This window comes from Ammospiza nelsoni, chromosome 16 (genome assembly GCF_027579445.1).
Source record: "Ammospiza nelsoni isolate bAmmNel1 chromosome 16, bAmmNel1.pri, whole genome shotgun sequence".
NCBI classification, from domain to species: domain Eukaryota; kingdom Metazoa; phylum Chordata; class Aves; order Passeriformes; family Passerellidae; genus Ammospiza; species Ammospiza nelsoni.
This window is the reverse complement of record NC_080648.1, coordinates 19,156,528-19,181,010: the sequence shown is the minus strand read 5'-3', so window position 1 is coordinate 19,181,010 and position 24,483 is coordinate 19,156,528. Positions and strand designations below refer to the sequence as shown.

The following is a 24,483-nucleotide window of genomic DNA, read 5'->3' as shown; positions in this document are numbered from 1 at the left end:
TTTACATCTGATCCAAGGCATACATATACAGAAATATAAATAATGCCTTCTGCTGGGCTCAAAAGCAACTATGCAGTGAACACACACTGAAAACAAACTTCAGTTTTCATGGTATTCTTGAACTAGTAGCCTAACAAGAAAGATCTTAGAAGTGAATGGCAATTTGAAAAGTATAAATCAAGAACTGTCTTTATACAGGGAATGATTTTCATTAAAAGTCAGGTTTTAAAGCCTTCATTCCCCAGAAGAGCCCTGTACTCCTTTACTGGTGCAGATAATTTCAGTGCGGCCATCTATGCAGCAAGGCACTAGGAAAGATAAACATTGGAATCAGGATTTAAATAAATATTGCTATTAAAGTACAATGCTGAAATTTTTGCATGTTTGCAGAATCAGACAAAGGCCAGGCCCTGTTCCAGAGAATTTTAACTCCCCATGAAGTTGCAGAGCTATACGGAGATGTCCCAGCCAAAAAGGGGCTCACTCTAACTGCACTGTGGTTAGTGCACAAGGCACAGGGCAGCCTGCAGCGCTGCTCCTCCCGGACAGGCTCACTCCTCATGTGCTGCTCGCTGCGTGACGCGCGCGGCCCCAGCTCCAAGATCAGCACATCCCTCTCAGGGGGCACGAGCTGCCTGAGGGGGGGCTTCATCCTCCACGCAGTGGATCCCACTTGCAGCAGGAGGATTAATTCCTTTATGCTAAGGCAGTCCCTTAGGAAGGTAAAGACCTGGTGGACAGCCACTTGGCGTGCTTGGCCAGTACTGGTGGTGCTGCTGCTAAGCATCCAGTCACAGTGGAGGGGCATTTGCCAGGAGAATAGGAGTAGAAAAAGCTCCGGAACAAAGGTTTTCTGGCTATTTGAAGGGATACTTCCTTCTCTAGCTGCCAGCCACTGCTGCCGCCCCTGCATCTGAGACGTGACAGTGCTGGGCTCCTGGCACATCCTGGTGAGGCGGCAGCGGCGCTCACGGTGCCGAGCACCACGAAGCCGCAATGCTGGGGCAGCTGCATATTGAAGTTCACGCAAGAGCCCAAGAACAACCAAATGCAACACCTCTCTGGTGTTGCTTTAGAGAAAGTAAGGGCAGACAATGATCAGTATTTCACCGTGCTGTGTAACACAGGCTTTTAAAGTAACTCTTCCAAGTTTACAGACACAGTCTGTTTATATTTAGTCCATCCTCTCTTCTTCTAACCCTTTAGACCTGAATAATTATTCAGAAGTTCAAGTTACTGTAGATTATTCCACTTAGGTGGAGAAAAAAATGGATTCAGTTAATGACACTGGTACGAGTCCAGTTACAAGAGCAGACTGCTTCCCAGCATTGAAAAGGAGGGAAATGATCCCAAACCATTTCCTCCCACACAGCCTCAAGCCTCAGTCAGCCAGTGCCCCCAGACTGCCTCTCCAGGCTTAATCACAGGGTCATTTTTCTGACCCGTGATGGGTCAGGCTCCATGTGGATTTTCCTTAAGAACCACCAATCCTTGGAGGACTGGCAGAGATAATGGCTCTGTTTTGTTTTTGCAGAAAAGGTTGAAAAAAACATGACTGACAATATTTCGTAACACAAAAATGCGGTGTGAGAAATCACTTGACAGTATGTCGAGCCCAGGTACCATGCACACTTGTTCTAGATAAAGAAATAAGCACTAAGCAAAACGATTTTAGTCAAAGCTCCAGTTTTGGGGCTCACGATAGATTTCACAGGTTACTACTCTTATACAGCCATTAGCATTTGTAAGACCCAGTCTTGGCTGTCCGTCTGCTCTTCGGGCCTCCAGTACTTTTGAAATGAAGTCGCAATGGAGCTCTCCAAGCAACACCTTAAGCTAGCCAAGGCACGGAGCTTGTTGCGCGGTCAGTCAGGAGCAGCGAAGCCTTTGCGCAGGGGACATTGCCTCCGTCTGGCTGCAGCGTCCGCCTGTCCGCAGCGGGTCTGCAGGAACCGCGGCCCGAGCGGAGCGAGCTACGGCCCCGGGCTTGCGAGCGAACGCTGGTTTGCGGGCTGCACCGCGTACCGGCGGGGGAAAACCGACACGCGGCTGTCGGGGCCGCTGCCGGTGCGCCCGGGCACAGCCCGTCCGGCCAGCGGCGAGGCGCTCCCGCGCTCCGCCCCGTCCTCACGGCCGCAGCGTCCCGGGAGGGCGGCCGGCGGCAGCGCCCGCACAGCAACGCCCGGCCCGAGGCACACCGGAGCAGCCGCCCCCGGGTCGGACCGAGCGCCACCCACCGGGTCCCGCCGCCCCTCAGCCTCCCGTCGGGTCCGCCCCGCCCTGCGGCCCAGGCCCGCCCCAGCCCGCCCCGTCCGTCCCGTCCTGGCGGCGCGGCGGGGATGGCGGCGGACGGGCGGCGCGACGACGAGGAGCTGCCGGTGTACCTGGCGCGGCCCGGCTCGGCGGCGACGCCTCGTCCGAAGCGCGGGGGGCTCTTCTGCAACGTCGAGGGCGCCTTCGAGAGCAAGACCCTCGACTTTGGGGCGCTGCGCGTTGGGCAGCGCCGCGCCCCGCCGCCGGCCGGCCCCGACCCTCCGCCCGCCGCGGCCCCCAGCCCCGGTCAGGACGCTGGCGGCCTCCCCGCCGCCGCCGGGGACGAGCGGCTCCAGGACCCAGCCCCCGCGGACGACAGGGTAGGGCCGGCGGCGCAGCTGGGCCGGGACGGCGGGCGCGGGCCCCGGGGCGGGGTCTCGGGGGCGGTGTGGGGCCGCGGGTGGGTCCGGCCGCCGCTCGCCCCTGCAGGAGCCGCTGGTGGTGCTCGGGGGCTCCCCCGCCCCGGCCGCCCCGCGGCAAGGCGCCGTCGCGGCCGGCCCCGGTGCGCGGAGCTCCGCCCGCCGAGCGGGCTGTCGGCGGGCTCGCCGCGGCACCGGCACGGTCAGAGTCGCTGGCTCGGTTTGCTGCAGGAACTCTTTTATACTTTTATGAAAGAATAGCTACTCCCGCGGCACCGAACATGGAAGAAAAACAAAAACAGTGGGGATTTTGGAGCTGCTGCTTCAAACCAGGCAGATCCTTATCTCTCATGGACACAAACTAGAAGTACCACACCAGCAGTGGGGGGCGGCACATTGATCTGGAAGTGACAGCTTTGAAGGTATCGCTAGGCACAAAGTTTCTCAATTTACACCAAAGTGAAAGGGATAAATTAATCCATGCAGCTCCACACTATAGTCCTGCTGGAGGGTGAGATGGCTTGCTGTGCTGGTTCTGGTCCTATTTGCACTAGCAGTTGGGCAAGAACATGATTAAGTTAATAGTGTTGTGTGACTATCTTGTTTGGGATTTCAGTGGTCCTGTGGCTCATTTTTGCATCAGGTGAGTAAGGCTATTCGCTGTTCTTGGTCAATAAGTTTGTTAGGAGCTGAACTTTTTAATAGCCATCTTAAGGTCACTCTTTTTCAACTGTGAACAGGGGCAAACCTCCTCCCACCTCCCCCTCCCCATTTTTGAAGATGGAATAAAAAATCACCTGCATCGTAGCACAGAGAGGTGTAGTGGTTATCTTGACATTCTGCAGAAACCTCCACTGGGTCTGGAGTGCAAACCCTGATAAACAGCAGACGCTGGTGCTCTGGAAGCCTAACCTCACTAGCATGAGCCTAGTGGAAGCACGGCAGTGAACTGTGGTAACTTGAGCTGTCTCGATTTTGGGGAAAAGCATCAGGCTGTCCTAAGTGTCCACTGTCTTCTATAGGAATGTCTAGCTAGGCAATGCTTAATTTGAGCTTTTTTCATTGCACTTTAATTTTTTCAGCCTCTGCTCTTTGGTTTCTTACTGGCATGGTTTGGCATGTTTCTCAATTCAGGTTCTTGAGCTTTGCTCCTTTACAGCTGTTTTACAAAGTCAGGAACAAAATTAACATTATTCCTGTCAGTATCAACCTTGTCCACGTGGTTTAAGTAGCAGCTGCAGAACTAACCACTGCATTAACAATTTTATGCTGTTTCTTATTGGAAAAGGAGCTGAAACTCCTGACAGCCTGTCTGCATGCTTTGCTGTGAGCTTTTCTTTATTAGCTGTGCCAAAAATTCAAAAAAAGCCTTGTTCCCTTTTAAGGTCTTATGTAGACCCTTATCTCCGGTGTTCTGTGGCTGAGGATTTCCTTCAGCAGCTCCTCTCTTCCTGATGATTTCTGCCTCTAGATTTCTTCCTCTCAGGCCTTCAGCTGATAAGCATCAGGAAAGTAAGGGTCAGTGAGTAAGTAACTCCTTTTATCTGTACGTCTTGCCTAAGAGGGTGGGCACCTTCATGTATGTGTTTTTGTGTGTGCCTGGCTAGAAGGAATTGTATGATTTGGTATTGTGGCTTTCAAGCTTTGAGGCGACCCAGAGTAGGACAGTGCAATGGGAAATGAACCGTGCGTGCTGAGCCCCATGCCTGCACAGCCATGGGGAGTTTCTCTGCGTTGGACTCTACAGATTCAGGGCAAACAAAGGCACTTTTGTCAAGGCAAATTGAACTTTGAATAATTTCACAGATTAAGAAACAGTGAGAGAGCTCAAGTCATCTACTCTTGCCCAAGCAACTTGTTTATTAGAGAAGCTGAAAGTAAGAGACTTGCCTGTGCCCAGGACAACAGACAGATCTGTCTTCTAATTTTTGCAGTGAACAGTTTACTGGAAGTACAACAGACCAACACACCTTGTTTGTTTGTTTGTTAGTTTTCCTATAATGATATTAATCACAATTAAAGCCCCAACATTTCTACAGGAGACAACTCCAGTGAATAAATGCCTAGTGATAACATGTGGTGTCATGCAACTGGGCAGCATAATATAGACTCAGGCACATGGTCCAACCTTGCTTTGTTTTATCACAAAGTCTATTGGAAGGATAAAAGCTCGGCTGTATATTGAAGCATACTGAAGCCATAGTGGGCATATAGCTCAAAGCAGTTGGGAGCTATGCCTTTGCTCTGTCAGTGGGACTTTGAGCTTTGCCAGGGGATGTAGGGACAGAGAGTGACAGTCATTAGCGTGGTGGCCCAAGGGACTGCTGTGTGCTTATGGGGAGCTGCCTCTGTGGGCTGGTGGGCTTCCTGGGGAACAAGAGATGCGCACCTGAAGTGTCCTTCAGGTGCTCTTTGCTCAAAGCAGGAGGTTAGTTTCCTTGCTACTGAGTTCCGCTGCAGCAAGAGTTTTTGCCACACAAGACTTAAGATTTGGAGGAACAACACTGTGGGGCCAGATTCAAGGCTGATCTGGGCTATTTGTTGTTTGTAATAAGAGTGATTTAACTCAGTGCAGGTTTTCAGCAGTAATAGCCAGTGTGGACTCTACCCTTCTGAAGTGTCCTGTAGTTTTCTCTGGGAGTGTCATGCCATTTGTTAGCCAGAGTGGATTACTGTGTTCACGTTACTATCATGAAGTAAAAAGAGAGTTTCTCTGAGGTCACAGACAGCACGCTGTGAATTCCTGTGGCCAGGATGTCCATGGAAGGCGGGTGATGCCTGTGCAGGTACTGAGAGCCGCAGTCCTGGGCATCCGCGGAGGCAGCAGGGCTCTGAGGAGAGGGGAAGGAGCCTTACACCTGGTGCCTAGGAAGGTCAACCAGCAGCCTGTGGAGGCATCCTCCACATTTCTCCTCAGTGCTCAGCCATGCAGACACCCTGCATTTTTACCCTCCTGTGCAGTCACACAGGCAGGAGCACATGGTGCTCGCCCCCAGACACTTGGTCCTTCCTGCTGCACTCAAGTTGTCATTTCCAATGCAACTGGCTGTGGTCCCACAAACATGGGATTGTGGCTTCACCTGGGGCAGCTCCGTTGGCTGGAGAGGAAGGGGAAAAGAAATGCATGGGAAACTAGTGGGCAATGAAAGCAGGCAAAAAGTTCGTCCCCTCCACAAGACTGGGAGGAGCCAGTCCTTTGCTTTTTCCTGGTGTGTGTGATATCTAGCTTGTGATACACCCTGGAAATACAGGCAGGGCTGCCTCAAATGGAGAACAAAGCTTGGACTAACTTGATCCTCTCTTTGTTTTTCTGACACTTGTAAAATGTGCTCTGACTTCAGCATTCAGCTTTTTGGTTTCCAATGCCAGCAATTTATAGCAGGAACACCAAGCCAACAGCAGTCTGTGCCTCTTGAGGCAGCTTGGCACAACCTGCAGTTGCAGTTGTGCACTGCCTTTAGCAGTTTAAAATCCTGAATTTGTGGAAGGGATCCAAAAGCACTTCAATAGCATTAACACCTCAGTATCACCCCCATTCAGCATCAGCGTTTTGGTTTTACTTGTTCTTTTTATAAGAGAATAATTTGGAGTTACATCATGTTTGTTACTTTAACAAACAATAGGAACAAATCCAACCCACTGAACTAGTTCCTACATAACAAATGCAACAGTTAAACTTGCATTACAGTTTGTGGAGTTGAATACTAAATAATCAGGTCTTAATTGAAAAAAATCCCACTTATATGTGTTTCTGTTTTTTAAGAAATCTGATGCCTGAAGCACAGCAATAAGAGTCAGTTCTTTGGCTGCTTGTGCTAGGACAGAGGTTATTGCCAGCACTTAAGCAAAACTGTTGAGTTTGTTATCCCACCCCCCTGTTTAAGAAGACAGATATTGGATTCCATGGGAGTTATGCAGCAGGGCAAGATTTCCAGAGAAATTAGGGATTCAGTTAAAGAATTCCTGCTTGCTGCAAAGAGCTTATGTTTTGCCACAAAACTTACCCTAGCATGGAAGTAGTGTGATTTTTCACACTAGCTCGTGGCAATGGTCCTTGGTTTCCTTCTGTCCTCGCTCTCAGCTCTGGGGCTCAGGGCTTTGGCAGTGGCTGGCCCTGGTGTGTGGGCAGTGCAGGGGTGGCAGGGGCAGCCTCTGGGGTACCTGGCCTCTGGGGCACTGAGATGCCAGGCCAGTCTTGCTCTGCCAGGGTTTTGATATGATGGTGCGAGTGTTATTTGGGCTGATGTGGTCTTGAAAACAACATGCTCTTCTCAGGAGATGTTGTTCATTGTGGAATTTGTAAGCAGAAAAGAAAATGGGTTTTGCAGCCAGGTGCAAAACAGATAGCCAGCTCCGCATTGACACAGCCTGTTTTCAGCCTGGTGGAGCAGATATTTCCAGGAACGTGGCAGGGGCTGGGTATGGTGTGCAGGAAGTGTTCTGGGGGCACAGGACGTCCCACTTTGGTGAAAGGATGGTGTTTCTGTCCCTTGGATTCACTGCCTCTGAAGTAACTTAACCCCTGAAAACTCATCTGCTGTGAGAGCAGAGGGGACTGTTTCATGCAAAGAATATGTGTGGGAGGAGGAGATTGTATGCATGGGGCCAGGCTGGCCTGGCAATCTGCTGAACATGATGACATTTGAGCCCAGATAGTTCCATGACTGGTGATATCCACCGAATGTTGGTCATGCCTGTATGAGAGTCGTTGGCCATGGGCTCAGGGCTGGTGGGATCTGCTTTTTCCCTTTGCTCTAGAGTTGGGTCAGAAGCCTCCTGGTCCTCATAGAGGGGGTTGAGCCAGGCTGCTGAGCACTGCTGGGCTGCAGTCAGAGCTGCATTTGTTCTGGTGCCAAAGTCCTGGCAGCAGCGTGGGCCTTCGATTCAGTCTTCACACCACTGGTGCTCCTCACGCTGCTCTTCTCTTTTGTGGCTGCCACAAACACCTGGAGCCATGAGGAACTTTGGAGCTCTGAGCATTGCCATTTTAAGTAACTTTCAGATTGACCACGCTTCTCATAGCGGATATTTTAAAGTGTGTGAGTAGCGCCTCACACACTGCACCTGGAAGAGATCCTATGGAAAAAGTTTTTTTCTGTTTTGAATGTTTTGGGCCCAGGGCAGGGTGTTTGATTGTATTTGTGCGAGTGTCACATAGCAACCATGAGGAAAGCACATCTCTTCAAACTAGGGATCTGGAGTCACTGTGGCTGGCCAGCATCCAGGGGGCTGATGCAAGCTTGACTCTTGAAACTGTCCAAGTGTTGAAGTCAGCAGCATCTGTATAGTCATTTATCTATTATTAACTAATTAACTGCTGCTTTTTCTGAGTCTAGAAGTTAATGTGGTACCACCAGGCATGGGGATGCTCATAAACTTTCCAGAAAATGTGTGAGTGAAGTTTTGAGAGGTTTGGTGATGGGAGTTGAGGCTGTTTCTCACCTCCCAGACCCAGCCAGTCTATTTTCAGTAGAGACCAGGACCCATTCTTGATGCATTGCAGTGTTGTGACAAGAACAGTGTGGTCTGGTACCTGATCTTCTCTCCACAGGCTTTTGGTTGCAGAGGCTGTGGCACAGCACTGCTCCCCCATTCACTGCCTGGTGCTTGCAGACACCCCTGCCCATGGATCTGCCATAGAGGGGAAGGTTTCCAGCCATCTCTTGCTGACTGCAGGGGTGCAGCAGCTCACCAGGGAAACAGAAGAGCCAAGCAGCCCTTACCATTTTGCCAGTATTTTCACAGTCCTAGTAGTAATAAGTAAGTTGTTGAGCCTCTGCTGTCTTTGACTTCAAACTGGTGAAAGGTTTTTGAGTTTAGAATAAATACAAATTCAGTAAAACTAGCCAAGAACTTCAGCAGAAGCACACAGAGTAACAGACTCGGTGGGTGGTAAAAACCTTAGGCTGGGTTAATGCAGAGGACATGGTACTGACAGTCCACGCTGCTGTCACCCACTTCTCTCAGGGCTTTGTAGCAGTCAGAGCTGGCTGCAGTGTCAGGGGTTGTGCTGTGAGATGGCTCTGCCAGTGCACACACTGGGGAGCAGGGTGCTAGTCAGGCCCCAGTTCAGAAAGCAAACTGGAGGGAGGGTTTGGGAGTTGGTCACCCAGGTCAGATGGCTTGTTTTTCTGCCAGAAAGTAGAATTGGATTTACAGCAATGTCCTTGCCAGGTGTGGCTGTAAAATTTTCCTAGTGGAGCTGCCTGGCAGCAGGATCTGTAGGAACATCTTGCTGATGGTGTTCAGAGCTCTGCGCAAGTGTGGAATTGCAGCTGGCCTGGAAGAGAAAGCAAGGTTCAGGGTGGCCATGGTCTTACGACCTGCTGGCAACACAGCGGATTGTGGCAAGCAGGAAAGGGTAGACAAATTTGTCCCATTGTGGTACTGCTCTTGCTGGCATGGTCCTGGCCAGCTGTGGGCCAGGTGCGGCATCATCTGTTTCAGCACATGCTGAGTACTTGCAAATAATTCCACCATTCAAACCTTCTACCAAAGTCACAGCAGAGAAAAGGGAAAAAGTCCTTGGAAGAGTCCTTGCCAGCACTTGTAGTGTTTGCATTGCATGTAGGATTCCTGGAGCCAGATGTGTAGTGTATTTTATTATTTTTTAATGTTTCCAATTCTTGTGCATGTGAAAGAAGGGTGAGGTGATGCAGGTGCATTCCAGCAGCCCAAGACAGCCTGTTCTGTTACAGACCTTGTTCATTCTACTTGCCAGTGCTACATGGAAAGTCTTGGCCAGCACGGAGCCCTGATTGTGGCCGCTCCCATGGGCCATCCCCGCAGGCTGGGTGGAGACGCAGACCGACAGCGTCGGTGCTCGATGCCGGTGCTTGTTGCTGGTGCCGGTGCGTGGTGTCAGTGCTCATTGCCAGTGCCCGGTGTTGGTGTCGGTGCCCGGTGTCAGTGCTCGTTTCTGATGCCCAGGGCCAGTGTCAGTGCCTGGTGTCGGTGCCCAGGGTTGGTGCTCGTTGCCGGTGCCCGGGGTCGGTGCTCGTTGCTGGTGCCCGGTGTCCGTGCCCGGTGTCTGTGCCCGTTGCTGGTGCCCGGGGTCGGTGCCCGGTGTCCGTGCTCGTTGCCGGTGCCCGGTGTCTGTGCCCGGTGTCCGTGCTCGTTGCCGGTGCCCGGTGTCTGTGCCCGGGGCCGGTGCCCGGTGTCCGTGCTCGTTGCCGGTGCCCGGTGTCCGTGCCCGGTGTCTGTGCCCGGTGTCTGTGCCCGGTGTCTGTCTGTGCCCGGTGTCCGTGCCCGGTGTCCGTGCCCGGTGTCTGTGCCCGGTGTCTGTCCGTGCCCGGTGTCCGTGCCCGATGTCCGTGCCCGGTGTCCGTGGCCGGTGTCCGTGCCCGGTGTCTGTGCCCGGTGTCTGTCTGTGCCCGGTGTCCGTGCCCGGTGTCCGTGCCCGGTGTCCGTGCCCGGTGTCTGTGCCCGGGGCCGGTGCCCGGTGTCCGTGCTCGTTGCCGGTGCCCGGTGTCTGTGCCCGGTGTCCGTACCCGGTGTCTGTGCCCGGTGTCCGTGCCCGGGGCCGGTGCCGGCACCTGCCGGGCCGGGCGGGGCGGGGCGGGCGCGCCCTGCGCGGGGCAAGGCCCGGGCGCCCCCTGGCGGCGGCGGGCGGCGCGGTGGGCGGGGCGGGCGGCGGCCGTCCCGGTGCGGCGGGTGCGGGCTCGGTCTCGCCTTTGTGAGAAGCGGCGCGGAGGCAGAACGGGCGGCGGCGGCGGCGGCGGGTCGGGCGGGACCGGCGGTACCATGTCGTACCAGGGCAAGAAGAACATTCCGCGCATCACGGTGGGTGCGGCGGGGGGAAACTCGGTGCCGGCGTCCGGCGTTGCGGGTCGGAGCGGGGCGGCGGCGTGCAAACAAAGAGCCGCCGCCCGCGCAGGTGTCCCGGCCCCGCTGGTGACCTGTGCTGGGCAGAACCCGCGCCCCCGCGGGAGCAGCGCGGGCTGGACCGTCGGCGGTGCCCGGTGCCCGTGCCCGGTGCCCGTGCCCGGTGCCGGTGGGGTGTTCCCCCTGCGGGGCCGGCCTCCCGCACGGCGCTCCCCGTGCTCGGTGCTCCCGCCGAGCAGCTCCTCGCTCTCGCCGTGTCAGGTGCGGCGGTGCCGCTGCGGCGCTCCGGGACCCGCCCGGGAGAGGCGGCGGCCGGCGGGCCGGCCCCGGAGCTGCGGGAGCCCCGGTGCCAGCGGTGCCGTGTCGCGACGCTCCCCGCGGCTCGCCTGCTCTGATCTCTGCCGGACGCTCTGCTCCAGGCTCGCCCTGCGGAGGGCTCGCTCCTGGGAAGGCAGTCTGCTCTTTCATCTTGTTGGCTTTTCGCTGGCTTCATTGTAGCTCCTGGGTTTTCTATTGAGGACAGTTCTGGCTCTCTGAAGAAAAAGGAAAAGCAAAGCTGCTCTTAAAGAAGCATTAAGATCTTGACCACTGTAAAGAGAAATTCCTTTGTCAGCCTAGAATCAGATGCTTTCACAAGCAATATTATGGCTTTACACATACTGCCTTTTCTGTATCCTTAGACCACAATGGAGACACCCCCTACTGCTGCTGCAGGTGGGATTTTTCCCATTCTCTGGGGCTTTTTCTTTATGATACGCCTAATCAATATGCTGGGCTTGTGCCTGCTCCACTGGGATCCAATGGCAGCTCTCTCCCCTCAGTGGTAATAAAATCTTCCAAGCTGCTTGATTTATCCCTATTAAATCCTTTGCTTTTTCCTGAAGCTGAAAATGCTGCACTTCTGTCGCCTGAGCAGTGGGGAGGTTGGGCTTTCATGAAGGATGTATTGGAAAACTGGGTATTTGTACTTCCCAACAGCTATTGCTTCAACTGCCTAGTGTGTTTCTGGAGATGCAGAAACAATCCCTTCTGGTTCCTCTTGTACTCAACAGTGCTGCAGTCAGTATTTGTAGTCAGTTTCTGCCAGTAACAAGTGAAAAATCAGAGTTTGCCTATTGTATCTGTTTGCAGCAGTTTCTCATCTTTTCCAGGACAGCCATTTTAGTGGAGAGGCCAGGAGCACGAGTAAGTGGTGCATGTGTTAGTGTGAGATAAATTTCTGTGCAAATTATTCCCAACATGAGTTGTAAAAGCCTGGTCAAAAGCTGTATGTGACAGGCAAGACTGTGGTCATTGATGGAAGGCTGGGAGGTGCAGGCATGTCTGTCAGCTGCGCCGTGGAGGAAACACAGGGAGGGAGGTTAGCCAAAGCTTTGGCTTTCTCAGCGATGGCTCCATCAGCTTGGTATGGATGTGTTGCTCCTCCCTGTCTCCTGTTGCGCACCATGCATCAGAGACCACTAAACATCCTATTACGTTTTACATGTGTGCTGATTCTGGGGTGCCCAGCTCAGGAGAATAGCAATTTCAGATCTTGTGTGTCTGTTGAGAGACTTTTTATTGGTTCCTTTTCTTTGGCTGTTTGGAAGGGTGACCAAAATATTTCCCCTCTTGCAGTATGTTTTTCTGCAGGAAGAGAGGTGGAAGACTAAAATCTTGTCCTGATTTTACAAAATACCTGTTAACAGAACTGTTGGTTGAATTAAAATTACTCAGTCTTTGTGCTTTTGTCATAAAATCCTTTCCTCGGCCAGGTAGACTGGAGATCCCATATTTTTTCCTGGTGTGAGCCATGCCCACCCCAGTTACCCTGCTGGAGCCTACAGACATCATCTCTGTGATATCTCTGCCACCTCTGAAAACAAGGAGGTGTGTGTGGTGTTGGCCAGCATGGTGTACCAGGTACACATGGGGAAGGAGGCCTCAGTTACTGACCAGCCAGGTTTTGGTGAACTGGTAGCTATCAGTATGTCATTTCTAAGCCACAAACCGTAGGGAATCACAGTGCAGCTGGCAGCTATCTCTCCCTATGACACTAGCCAGGGCTTCTTCCGTGCTGTTGTGTGGTGCATTAGTAAGGAGGAACCATAAGCTTCTGATGAAACACTTCTGCAATTAGTGTCTCTGCTTTTACAAGGGAAAAAGCAGTAAAACCATACACCTGCTTCTGTGCTTCCCTAATTATGCCCTTGTGCTTTGTAGACGAGGTGAGCACTGTTCTTGGCTGGGTTCAGCAGCCTTCTGGAAGTGCTGCCTGCCTTTCTTTCTGCAGCATCACTCTGAAGACCACCTGATACTTTGGGATCTCAAAATGACCAGATGATGCTTAAGGGCACTAGGAGCAGAGTGTGGGCATGAGAGAATGGATGATGGCTTTGAAAGCTTGATCCCAAATGCAGACAGGCAGAGAGACAGGGAGAGTTGTGCATAAAGGCTTACCAGCATGGAGAGGTGTTGAGGGCTCGTGGCAAATCCGGCAGGTTTTGGCAGAGCTGCTGGAGGGAAAGCTCCAGGCTTGGCCTCGTAGGCGTCTCTTGTGCCTGAAGGCACCACAGCGGTGGCAGAGGAGCTGCCTGGCTGCTTTGGAGGCAGTGCCCGCAGTGCAGGTCAGTGCCAGGGCAGGCAGGGCTGGTGCAGCTCGTGCCCACGGCTGCTTTGGGGCCCTGTGCCCAAAGGCCGTGCTGGGCACTGCTGCTCCCTCCTGGCCAGGCCCCAGCGCTCCTGCTGCACGAGGGCTTTCCCTCTGCTCACAGGCTGATGACACAGCCTGACACTGGCTGGCAAGAGCTGTGGTGGGTGTACAGAGGCACAGTGAGACCTGATATGGGAACAGCGCATTTATTATGGTCTGGGGCTGCTCTGGGAGCGTGCACTGAAGAAGCCTAGCTGTTAACTCAGACTCATTTCCTCATAACTGCTTCATTCTCTTCCTTTCTTCTTTCCCTGCCTCTTGTCACCTGGGTGCACTCCTGAACGGTGCCAGAGCCTGTAGGCATGTCATTTGGATTTTCCTTATTCAATTTAGTTGCATTTGTTTCCTTGCAGTCAGTGGATGGGTGCTGGTGCAGTCCCTTCGCTGTCGGGTGGGCACGGTGGGCTCTAGCAGTCCCTGATCTCCTGAATGGATGCCTTGTTTGTGCTTCAGCCACTGTGGATCTCTCAGTTTTGTGTACTGACAGTTAGCACTGAGCAGCCCTTCACATCTACCACAGAATGACCTCTTGTGAGTGTGGAGCAGGCATATTTCTTGAGGTCATATTAACACTTTATTTAGTAATTGCCAATGGGACAGTCTCCTGCACCTACCTGTGCTGCCTCTGCCTGACTGCCTTGGCTTCCTCCAGTCTGATGTGCAGGGAAGGGCAGGCCAGCATCCGTATTTGCTGATGTTCCTGCACTCTAGTGAGAACCAGCTCCAGGAATTCAAGAAAGCAAGTTAGAGAGGGCAAGACAAAAAAATGGAGGGTTGTTAGTGGATTTGGGAGGGGAGATTTTTTGTTGTTAGTGTGTCTGTGCTCAGGGCCCTCAGCCCCAAAGCTGAGCATCGCCCAGCGTGTGCCCCATGGGCAGAGGCGTGGCACAGTTGTGCTCTGGCCCAAGCACCTGGGGCTGCCCAGCCAGTGCACACCGGCTGTTCTTGTGCCCCAGCTGCTCCTGAGACATGGTCCCCAGGGAGGCCTGGCCGTGGTCCTCCGGTCGCCGGTCAAGATCACGGTCTCCGTGTGCTCATGGAGTGCAGCATGTCGAAGGAGCTGTGCATGGAGGGCTGTGGCGTGCCCTGGCTTCCAGGCCTCCCTTAGCACAGTTTGGGCACACCTCTGCCCGATGTGCCCGCTGGGCTCAGGGAAGAAGCGGGGCTGACCCCGGCTCCGCTTGTTGGAGGGGACGCTGGGTGGCAGGAGAGCCGGGAGCAGCTCAGCTGAGCTCTTTTCCTGGCGGCAGGAGAGGCTCCCTTGGGCTGTGCTGGCAGGGAGGGTGAGATCCCCTTGTCGGGGTGCCGGCCGTGTGCGGGGCCGCGGGGCCGTGTGCGGGGCAGTGCGGGCAGCCCGGGCCGTGTGCGGGGCAGTGTGCGGGGCAGCCCGGGCCGTGTGCGGGGCCGTGTGCGGGGCAGTGCGGGCAGCCCGGGCCGTGTGCGGGGCAGTGTGCGGGGCCGCTCCCCGGCCGTGTGCGGGGCAGCGGGGCCGTGTGCGGGGCGGGTGGGGCCGTGTGCGGAGCAGTGCGGGCAGCCCGGGCCGTGTGCGGGGCAGTGCGGGGCAGTGTGCGGGCAGCCCGGGCCGTGTGCGGGGCCGCTCCCCGGCAGTGTGCGGGGCAGGCGGGGCCGTGTGCGGGGCCGTGTGCGGGGCCGCTCCCCGGCCGTGTGCGGGGCAGTGCGGGCAGCCCGGGCCGTGTGCGGGGCAGTGCGGGGCAGGCGGGGCCGTGTGCGGGGCCGCTCCCCGGCCGTGTGCGGCGGGCTGGGCTGGGCTGGGCTGCGGCGGGCTGAGCAGCGCGCCGGCATTCCCCTCCTTTCCCCACCCAGTTCCTTTGTCTCCGCTGCGTGTGCATGAGATTGCTGTAAAAACGCACGCGGGGCTCTGGGCTTTGGCTGCTGCCGGGATGCAGGAGTATTCTTTGCATCCTTCTGTTGACAGAAGAATGCAAATTCCCCCTATGGTGGCGATGCTTCGGAAATGGCCCCAAGGGTAGCGGGTGGAGAGCAAAGCCATTTCCCTGCAGAGCAATTAACCATTGCCAGAGCGTCACAGGGGGAGGCTGGCATGTGAGCCCTGCTGAAGGCTCTGGTCGGCCTTGTCCAGGCTCAGACTGTGGAAAGGGAGTGTATTTACGTGCCAAAACCGGGGCTGTGGGCAGCGGGGGTAACAGAGAGGAACGTAAGGTGTGGTTAAGAGCTGAAGAGTTGTTGGAGGTGTTTTAGCAGTCGGGTACACAACATGTTCTCTGGCACAGTGGTTAGCCTGTGTCACCTGAATCCACGGCAGGCATATGTGACATCAGGTGGTTTGCCCCTCTACTGCCTGCAGCTGCTTGTGCAGCCTTGTGCAGGTGGAGGTAGGTAGAAGAGCAGGACCTCAGCCATCCCAGTTCCTCTGGACAGGGTCTGTTTCCCACAGGACAGTGCCCATCCTCTCCCATCAGTGTGTGCTGAGTTGTCTGGTCCAAAAGTGGGAATGCAGGAAGAGCATAAGGACAATTCTGGTTGGGGTGTTCCTCTGGCGTCTGGCTGTGCTCCTTTGGAGAAGGCTGCTGGCCATTTTGGTCAATAGAAAGGAGAACAGAATAGGTGGTAAATCATGAGGTTGGAGTGCAGTCCAGTGCCTCCTGTTTTTTTGTATAGACCTGTGAAATGCCTCAGAAGCATTACCCCAAGCACAGCAGGAGAGTGGCAGATTAACAGCTGATTGCCTGTCCTGTTGGTGGTTTTTGCAAGGTGGTAACAGAGGAGAGTAACTTGTCTTCTTTAATGCAACTTATTTTACATGGTGTCATTAGAGACATGCCCTTAGTACAAACTTGCTCTAAATGCTGATCTGTGGCTCATGCTGGCTGACAAGTAATATGCATAATGTCCCAGCATAGGAAGCTTTTGACTTCTCTCTATATTAGGGAAGCATATTTGCTGTGTCCCCAGTGACTCTCCCCTGTGCTCAGTCTGCCTCGGTGGTGTTTCTGGCAGCCCTTCTCCCACTTAGAAACATCTTTAGGAGTATGACATTTTCAATCCTTGCTCTTGTAGTGTAGTTTGGAGTGCTGACACAGGTCCAGTGACCTTTCTGCAGCATCGGTGGTTGAGGTGAGCAGTGGGAGAGCACCTGTACAGCATGCTGAGAATCATAAAATCATAATATTTTAAGGGGTCGGAATGGACCTTAAAAGATCATGTAGTCCAAACCCCCTCTAGTGGGACACTTCCCACTAGATCAGGTTGCTCAAGGACTTAACCAACCCAGCTTTGAATACCACCAGCATTGGGACATCCATAACCTCTCTGGGCAACCTGTTCCAGTGTGTAACCACCCTCTCAGTCAAAAGTGAAGCATGTGTGTTCTGACAGCTGCTGTGCTCTTCCCTTTTCAGAGTGATCGTCTCCTTATTAAAGGAGGGCGAATAGTCAATGATGACCAGTCATTCTATGCTGACATTTATGTGGAGGATGGCCTCATAAAGTAAGTATTTGATTTCTATCATCTTCATCTCCTTTTAAACTGGCTTCAGGTTGGGTGGTTGTTGGCTTTTAGTGGATGTGATATGTGCCCAACTTGCCAGGCAGTAAAGCCTGATAACCCTCTCTATTCAGAGGCTCAACTCTCTGCAGTGTGTGTAAGCACATATGTGATTGTCTCATGTGTTCTCAGAGGAGTTCCAGTGACTGAATTGCTGTCAGGCTTGTGGGATCGTGATACTGCGTCCATTGTACAGCAGAGTTGTTTCTGATTGCACCAGGAACAAGGTTTATCTTTGACTTCTCTTTTGCCCTGTGTTAACTGTATTAGCATGAATGACCCAACACAAGATGCTGTTTGTTAATACTTACAAGGATAGTGCTGTGCTGCAAGTCATCTGCATCCTTGAGATTTCCAGGAATTGCAGGGAAACCTCTGGGTTCCCCCGGCTTCTCCGGGTCTGTCTCAGAGCTGCAGGAATAGCTCAGTTGTTTAAAGTTTGCCATTCAGACTTGGCAAAGGAATTGTGCTGGGCCAGCTCCACACTGGGTGAAGTGAAAGAACCATGATATTTATAGCCCTGAGATTTGAAAAGGCATTGCTTGCTCTATGGTAGCAGTTATTTGTCCAGCCTTACCAGGGTGGTAGATGCTAAATATCCACCATCAGATAAATACTTTGAGAAGTGTGAATGTATTTTTATCTGGTGGACAAGACCATTTGTGATCGACAAGTGCTTGTACACAGGCAGGGATCAGAGCCAGCTTCTGGTGTTGCTGTGGTGCATGCTTTCTGAGTATTCGTGGGCAAATCACTGAGTCTCATCTACAGCCTGGAGGCCACAGAATTTCACTGCCTTGGGAGCTAAATGCTCTTACAAGTGAATTCTGCGAAGAATACAGTAAGCAATTAAAAACCTTTAGTGATGGATTCATCTCCATAAAAGCAGTGGGAAGAGCTGCTGATTTATTGCTGTGAGGACAGTAAAGTGAGCAGTTTTATCCACAGAATTTTTGTTACACTATGGGAAAAAAAACCTGCAAAGTGACTCAGCTTGAATGAAATACAAAAATGGAATTTGTTTCTCATTTTTACCTCCCCAGTGTGCCAAGGAAATCAGAAGTTTTCCACTAAAACCAACTTACCTTTAACCTTGATTTATCAAGGAGCACTGAGAAAGGCTTGATGAAAGTAGGATTTTTGAAGGAAGAGATTTGAAGCCTGAGTTGAACATATGGACACATAAAGGGGTTGAGGGAACAGGGGCTGAGAGAGGGAATGCTGAGGTTCAGGTAACTTGGCCTGCAGGAGGGCTGGATATGTCAGGTTGTGCTCAAACAGGACAGGATCCAGAGCACTGTAGTTGTGTATTAGGTTACTGCCGCATTTATTCTGGAACTCTCTAGATTTCCTGTTTCCAGAAGACATTTTGAGGTACTTGGCATTTTAGCTGCCTTAACTGCAGTGAGGCCCTGCTGATGGCAGAGCTGTCCTTCAGGGTCGCAGAAGAGACAAGGTGAGAGGGGGGGACTGTGCACTTCTTGGGAAGGTGGTGAGCCCAGAGCGTGCCGGCTGTGCCGTGAGCCCAGCAGGCTGCAGCCAGTCTAGCTGGGCACTTGCTGAGCTATTTCCCAGCTCCCAGGAGTCCCTTCACTCTTGGCACTTTGTGCTGTGAGCAGCATTGCAAGTCCCTAATAAGCCCTGAGCTGGTCTAGCAGCTGTGGCATTACAGTGGAAATCATCTTTATCTGTAAGTAAGCTCAGACTTGATCCTTACTTAAGGTGGGCAGAAGGACGGGAGACAGGAGAGATTAGGGGTGTAGCTCACTTGGAAGCAGGGCTGGTGTTGGGTTTTGTGGGCATGCACCCTGGGTGAGCAGTTAGAGCTGCTACGCTGAAATGTGTGCTGCAGCCTGTTTCCTGAGCCTGCATGGGATGAGGTGTCCCAGGCAGGTTCTCACCACGCTCTGCAGAGATCACCATCAGACCATGCTCCCCAGCTACCCCAACCCAGTGTGCGCCCCAGGCAGCAGGTGCCATCCGAGTCACCTGCAGAGCAGCTGGGCAGATGGCAGCCACCCCTGAAGTGAGCACAGCATAGGTGTGAGCAAGCCAGACAATGCTGTGTGTTGCTGCAGAGTGCAGCGAGCCTGGGTCTGGGGGCAGCACAGAGGGGGGGGTTCCTGCTGGCAGGGAGCCAGCTGGCTGAGCCGTTCAGAGGTTAAGTTGTGGCAGGTTTTCCTTTGTGAGAGTATCTTGGTGTGATCTTATCAGGCAGATCGGAGACAACCTGATTGTTCCTGGAGGGGTCAAAACCATAGAAGCCAATGGGAAGATGGTGATCCCTGGAGGAATTGATGTCCACACTCGCCTGCAGATGCCATACAAGGGAATGACCTCTGTGGATGATTTCTTCCAAGGAACAAAAGCAGCTCTGGCTGGTGGAACCACCATGATTAGTAAGTGCAGTAGGCATGGCCTGTGCATGACACCCCCCAGTACTCTTGCAAGATCACCCAGTTCTTTATTTTTTAATGTACTTTTCTCAGTCTTCTGTGTTTTCAAAGCCCATGACAGTGTGTTCATATTTTCTGTGATCTCTGTCAGTGCAGTCTAGGGAGTAAGGATTGGGATGAATCTTTTGATCCTTAGTAATGATGAAATGATAGGACAGGAGATGTGCATAGGACCCCTTAGTCTTGGAGGTCCTGTGTTCTGCAGTGCTTGTCTGCAGCCACTCTTGCCTCTGGGAGCCTCAAAAAGGAGCAATGGCATAACTTCTCTGTTAAATAACAGTGGGGCAGCATGGTGCTCAGATGGCTCTGAGCAGAGGAACAGAGCAGTGTGTTGGCATCGCACACTGCTCAAAAATAAACAGTGCTAACGAAAAAGGAAAGGCAATTCTGAGGTCCTTTTCTGGAGGATGCTATGGCTGTGCACTGGTTTGAGGTCCAGGTGTTGTGCTGTGCAGTGGTTACAGTTGTGTGCACTGCAGGGTTTCTTGGGATGCAGGAGCAAGGTTTGATCCTTCCAATAAAGGGCTGAGTTCCTTGTCCTCCCCCCACCATTTTTCCTTCCTCGATGCCAAAAAAAAAAAAAAAAAAAAAAAAGTTTTGTGAAATGGTCTGTGGCAAAGTGTGGAGATTCCATGCTGTGCAATTAAAGGTGCATTAGTGTTGCAGTGTGGCAGGAGGCTGTGTGCTAATGGGGTGGGAGTGGGGATGGGGAAAGACAAGGCTCTTCAGCTTTCAGACAGTTTCTCAGCAGAAGCGTGTAAAAGCCCCTGATCCTGTGCCAGAGGCCATTACGGAAAGGCTCTGTGCACTTCCCTGCCAATGAATGCGTTGAGGAGCCGAGGCACGTTGTGGAGGTGAGCTGTGTGAAGCTGCTGAGGAGGCCAGCGTGGGCTGCCCGGCCAGGGTGGGATGGGAGCCCTGGGGCAGCCCTTGCTCGCTGTCCCTGCAGTTGACCACGTGGTGCCGGAGCCCGAGGGCAGCCTGGCCGAGGCGCTGGAGCGGTGGCGGGAGTGGGCAGACGGCAAGGCCTGCTGCGACTACGCCCTGCACGTGGACATCCCTCGCTGGAGCGACCGCGTCCGGCAGGAGCTGCACGCCATGGTCCAGGAGAAAGGTCTGTGTCCCGTGGCTGCCTGTCCCCGGCCAGGCGGGGCGAGAGGTGGCTGCGCCGCTGGGTGCCTGCAGGGCTCTGCACAGCTGCCAGCCGGAGCTGTGCCCGCGGGGCGGCTGTGGGGAGGGTGGCCAGAGCAGGCAGCCTGGCCTACCCAGCTCACCCCTCTCTCCTCTCTGCCCTGCCCCAGGTGTTAACTCCTTCATGGTGTACATGGCCTACAAGGATTTGTACCAGATGTCCAACACTGAGGTGAGACCCCCCTGCATTGCCATGGTTGTGTTGATTCAAGGAGCAGTGCAGGGTGAGAGCCATGGTGGGCGTGGGGCAGCTCATAAGGCTGGTACCTATTGCCCCTGGCCGGTCCTTGCTGCTGCTCCCCTCTACCCTGGCTGCCTGTGCAGGGCTGCTCCGGGCTGTGCTGTGGGCTGGTTGTGCTCCTGCACTGCAGGTGGAGACACGGGTCTAGTGTGGAGATCACCAAGAACATCTGCTGGTGACTCCGTTCTTCAGAGAGCTGGTCCCTGCACAGCCAGAGCTCTGCCTGGCATGGCTACACTGGGTCCTGCTGCTGCCAGGGCCATGGGTGGAAGGGCATGAGGGGTGCCAGGGCCCTGGGCAGCCTGCTCACTAATAATTTCTTGTCTCTCTTTTAGCTGTATGAGATTTTCAGCTGCCTGGCAGAGCTGGGTGCCATAGCTCAAGTTCATGCAGAAAATGGGGATATAATTGCACAGGTAACTAACTACTTCTGGTATACAAGAAGTAGAAATCTCTATCAGGCAGATTTGATGTGGGGCATTAGTAAAATGGCTCTGAAGGTGGACATCTTGTGCAAGGTGATATCTTTGCTGTTCAGCAGCAATATCAAAGTTGGCAAGATTTTTTGTTGTGAATATCGTGTGCACAAGCGAATGTGAAATAGTGCATGAGCAATTACCTAAATGGAAGTGAGTGTCCATCAAGTAGGATATGTTTGCTGTAGCTGCCTTCAGTGAGGAGAGGCAGAGACCTTTGCCTTGCACATAACAAACCAGGAGAGGTAAAGTCCATTGAGAACTGCCTTGGCAAGGGAGATTTTCTCCCTGTAAGCAAACAGGTAGCTAATGAAGCTGGATTTACAAGGCAGATGTTCTGAGGGACATGGTTGAGTGATCAAGTGGGTAGTGTGTATTGGCCTGCTGTGCTGTAATTGGTGCTGGGTGACAGAAGGTCCAAATGTTTTCAATTCTCATTGAGACGCAGAAGACATTGCTCAGTTAAGCTCTACAACTATTTGGTTTTTTCTCTCTCTTGTTCTTGGGAGTTGAAGGAGCATGAACCAAGAAGTCATTCTTTGAGCATCTTTTCAGACTACAAGAATTAGTTTTTGTTTGGACTTTTTAGAGCTGCAGTGCACAGTTGGATGGCTCCTTCACATGAGAACCGAGTGGTCTGAGGAATTGTATCAGCCAGAGCTTATCTTTATTTTAGCACCTGCCTAATCATAAAATGCCCCAAAATTACTAATTAGTAGCGCTTCACAGACCTGGGAACTGGAGAGGATTGGGAGTTTTGTAGCCCTGTTTTGTTGCCACATTGTTCTTGTTTCACTGAAGTTGGTTTAACTCAGTGCCTGCCCTCCCATTGCCCCATGTTCCCTCCTTCTCTTTCAAATCCCTTGAGGGTACAGCAGCCTCTCCCCATGCTTGGTGGTCCCACAGGACATAGGGTGTTGATGGTCCTGAGGGAAGGGCTTGACACAGAAGGGATCTGCATTTTGTGGTTGATAGTTTCAGTCCTGTGATATCCCTCTGCTCTTTTGATGTCCTAGGAACAAGCCAGGATGTTGGAGATGGGAATAACAGGCCCTGAAGGCCATGTGCTGAGCAGACCTGAGGAGGTAAGATCAGAGGACAGCTCAGCCTTGCTTCACTGAGGAGTTTTCCCAGTCACAGAAGGGCTCAGTGTGTTCAGTGGGGCCAAGCAGGCGTCAGGGCAGGGGAGAGTGTGTGTACGTCCAGGGGTATCCATTTTTACAGGCACTGCTGTCTTTTTCATCAGCAGCCCAGGAAAGTGCAAGATGCATGTTTCTGACAGACATTTCTTAGTTGTGCTTGAGTTGCCCAGCAGAGACAGAAGCCCTAGTTCTGAGTCTCACAGAGAGGAATCAATCAACCAAAATCTCTGTATGGCTGTAGCAGTCTTTGAGGCTGCTTTGGGGGCATTTGTCTTATGTAGGCGACTCCACAGGTGTGAGAAGCCTAAGAAGAATCTACTGATGTGTTTTAGAATTCACTGTTCACATTTAAGTGCTGACAGATTCCAGCCTTTTCCTCCTTTATATTTGCTTAGTCTCCAAAGAGTGCTTCAGAGGCAGGCGGACGAAGCCATTGTTTGAAGGAGTGGCAGGGAAAGAGAAGGGGAATTCTCTGGTTACAATTCATTGTCAGAACACTAATGAGATTACTTCTAATTTTAGCTTGTATGGATTTTTCTGTTTGGTCCATTAATATAAGTTGAGTCTAATTTTAGATGGATTCCCTTCCTATAACTCCCTGCTGAGAGGTGCTTTGACTTCCCACAGCACGTGAGAGAAAAAAACAATAGGAATTTGGTACAGTAGCGAAGTTGAGCAGGGAAGCACAGGGACAGATTTGTACTTGAGGTTCTTCTGAAATAAAATCAGTTGTCTTAAATTAAAAGTGTAGGAAGTTGGCTGTGTTTGGACTACTAACAACATAAATGGCCTAGTGTAATAATAGTACTTACTCTCTTTGAAATACAAGAGTATAAAGCATTTTCCTGTACAGGGAAGAGTCTCAGTGTCAAACACAGTAGCTCAGAGTCCCTCTTATTTTTATGACTCTAACCTGTTGCCACTAGTTGGCAAGCTGAAGTGCAATTACGGGAAGCTGTGGTAGTGCCCAGATTTGAGAACTGTCCTGTTACCATAAGCAGTGCAGATCTCATCCAAAGCCAATAAAACATTGTTAGGTGTTTGATCTTGAAATGCCATTAAAGTATAAGGCAAGTGAGAACAGTGCAAGACTGTGGATATTATGCATTCAGCCAAATTCAGATCTCATTGCCTTTGAAAATAAAGTGTCCTTCTTTCAGAACATACTCTTCCTTGGAAAACGTTAGGTGGAGCACAAATGACCACGTAAAGCCTGCAGACAGATGGCAAAGCATTAGGAGAGTGCTCTGTGGCTCTGTGGGTCTTCTCTGTCCTGGAGGGACCTCAGTGGGGGTTAAAGGCATGTTCTTCTGTCAGGGGATGGTGGTGACTTGGCAGGGCAGGATGATGCAGCTCCAGATGGTAACCTGCTCTGAGGGTGTGCAGTGATGGCTGTTTGCTCCTGTCCACGTGTTAAACCCCATCAACTACTGCAGCCCTAAGTATGGTGATAAAAAATCACTTCTCACTTAAATTTCTGTTTTAAGAGTCTTTAAGAAGAGAAAAACCTCTTTTCACTGTACAGCAAATAGATCTGCAGAAGTATGAGAGAAGTGCATGTGTGTCTGGATGCAGCGCTCTGCTTTTCTGCCCTGGGACATTTCGGCTGGCATGGCCCCAGACATTGCCCTGGGGGCTGGATAATTATGTCTTTTTAAGGCTTCTGTTTTGAACTTTCTCAAGCCAACACTTGAAGCCAAATGGAGGAAACACTTGGAGAGCTCTGGGGCTGAGCTCAGGCTGGGCACAGGCTGATGTAATGGTCCAAAGATATCCCTCCTGGTGGAAATCTACCCTCCACTAACAGCAGGACAGTGAGATGGGGCGGCTGTCAGCAGGCTGGGGCAAGCAGAAGCTGCACTGCAGGATGGCCAGGCCTCAAACACGAGCTGCCTGCCAGCGTGCAGCCCTCTGCACCCTGCCATGGGTGTGACAGGGGACATGTGGTTAAACCTGCTGCAGCTGTAGGACGGCCTGGAGCAGGGGGATGCTGTCAAAGGGTGGACCTTGCCACTCCCTGGCTGCAGCCTGCAGGCTGGGCTGGGCAGCAGTCCCTGGGCTGCCATGGGAGCTGGAACCAGGCAGTGGAAAGAACAGCAGATGCAGCTCTGCTGGGCCCTGACAGGGCTCAGACAGTACTCCTGTGCCAGGCATTGTGCTGCTGTAGCCTGCCTGTGGGCCAGGCCCTGGGGAGACAGAAGCATCCCCCCTCAGGTCTGCCTGATGAAACTGCCCTGGGGGCATCAGGGGTAACAGCGAGGGC

General features: G+C 52.7%; 1 protein-coding gene across 2 annotated transcripts in view; it reads left to right on the top strand.

Annotated features, from left to right (window-relative positions):
• Positions 1-2,314: 2,314 nt before the first annotated feature.
• DPYSL3 (dihydropyrimidinase like 3) overlaps positions 2,315-24,483 on the top strand; it is a 28,793-nt gene continuing 6,624 nt past the window's right edge. The window contains exons 1-7 of one of the 2 annotated variants that reach the window (XM_059483397.1): positions 2,315-2,633; positions 16,569-16,657; positions 18,929-19,113; positions 20,120-20,284; positions 20,472-20,533; positions 20,938-21,018; positions 22,095-22,163. In XM_059483397.1, the coding sequence (XP_059339380.1) occupies positions 2,340-2,633; positions 16,569-16,657; positions 18,929-19,113; positions 20,120-20,284; positions 20,472-20,533; positions 20,938-21,018; positions 22,095-22,163 (945 nt within the window). In that variant the 5' untranslated portion in view covers positions 2,315-2,339. Of the gene's footprint in view, positions 2,634-10,317; positions 10,455-16,568; positions 16,658-18,928; positions 19,114-20,119; positions 20,285-20,471; positions 20,534-20,937; positions 21,019-22,094; positions 22,164-24,483 lie in introns of those variants that run through there. The other variant, XM_059483398.1, reaches the window with a different exon arrangement.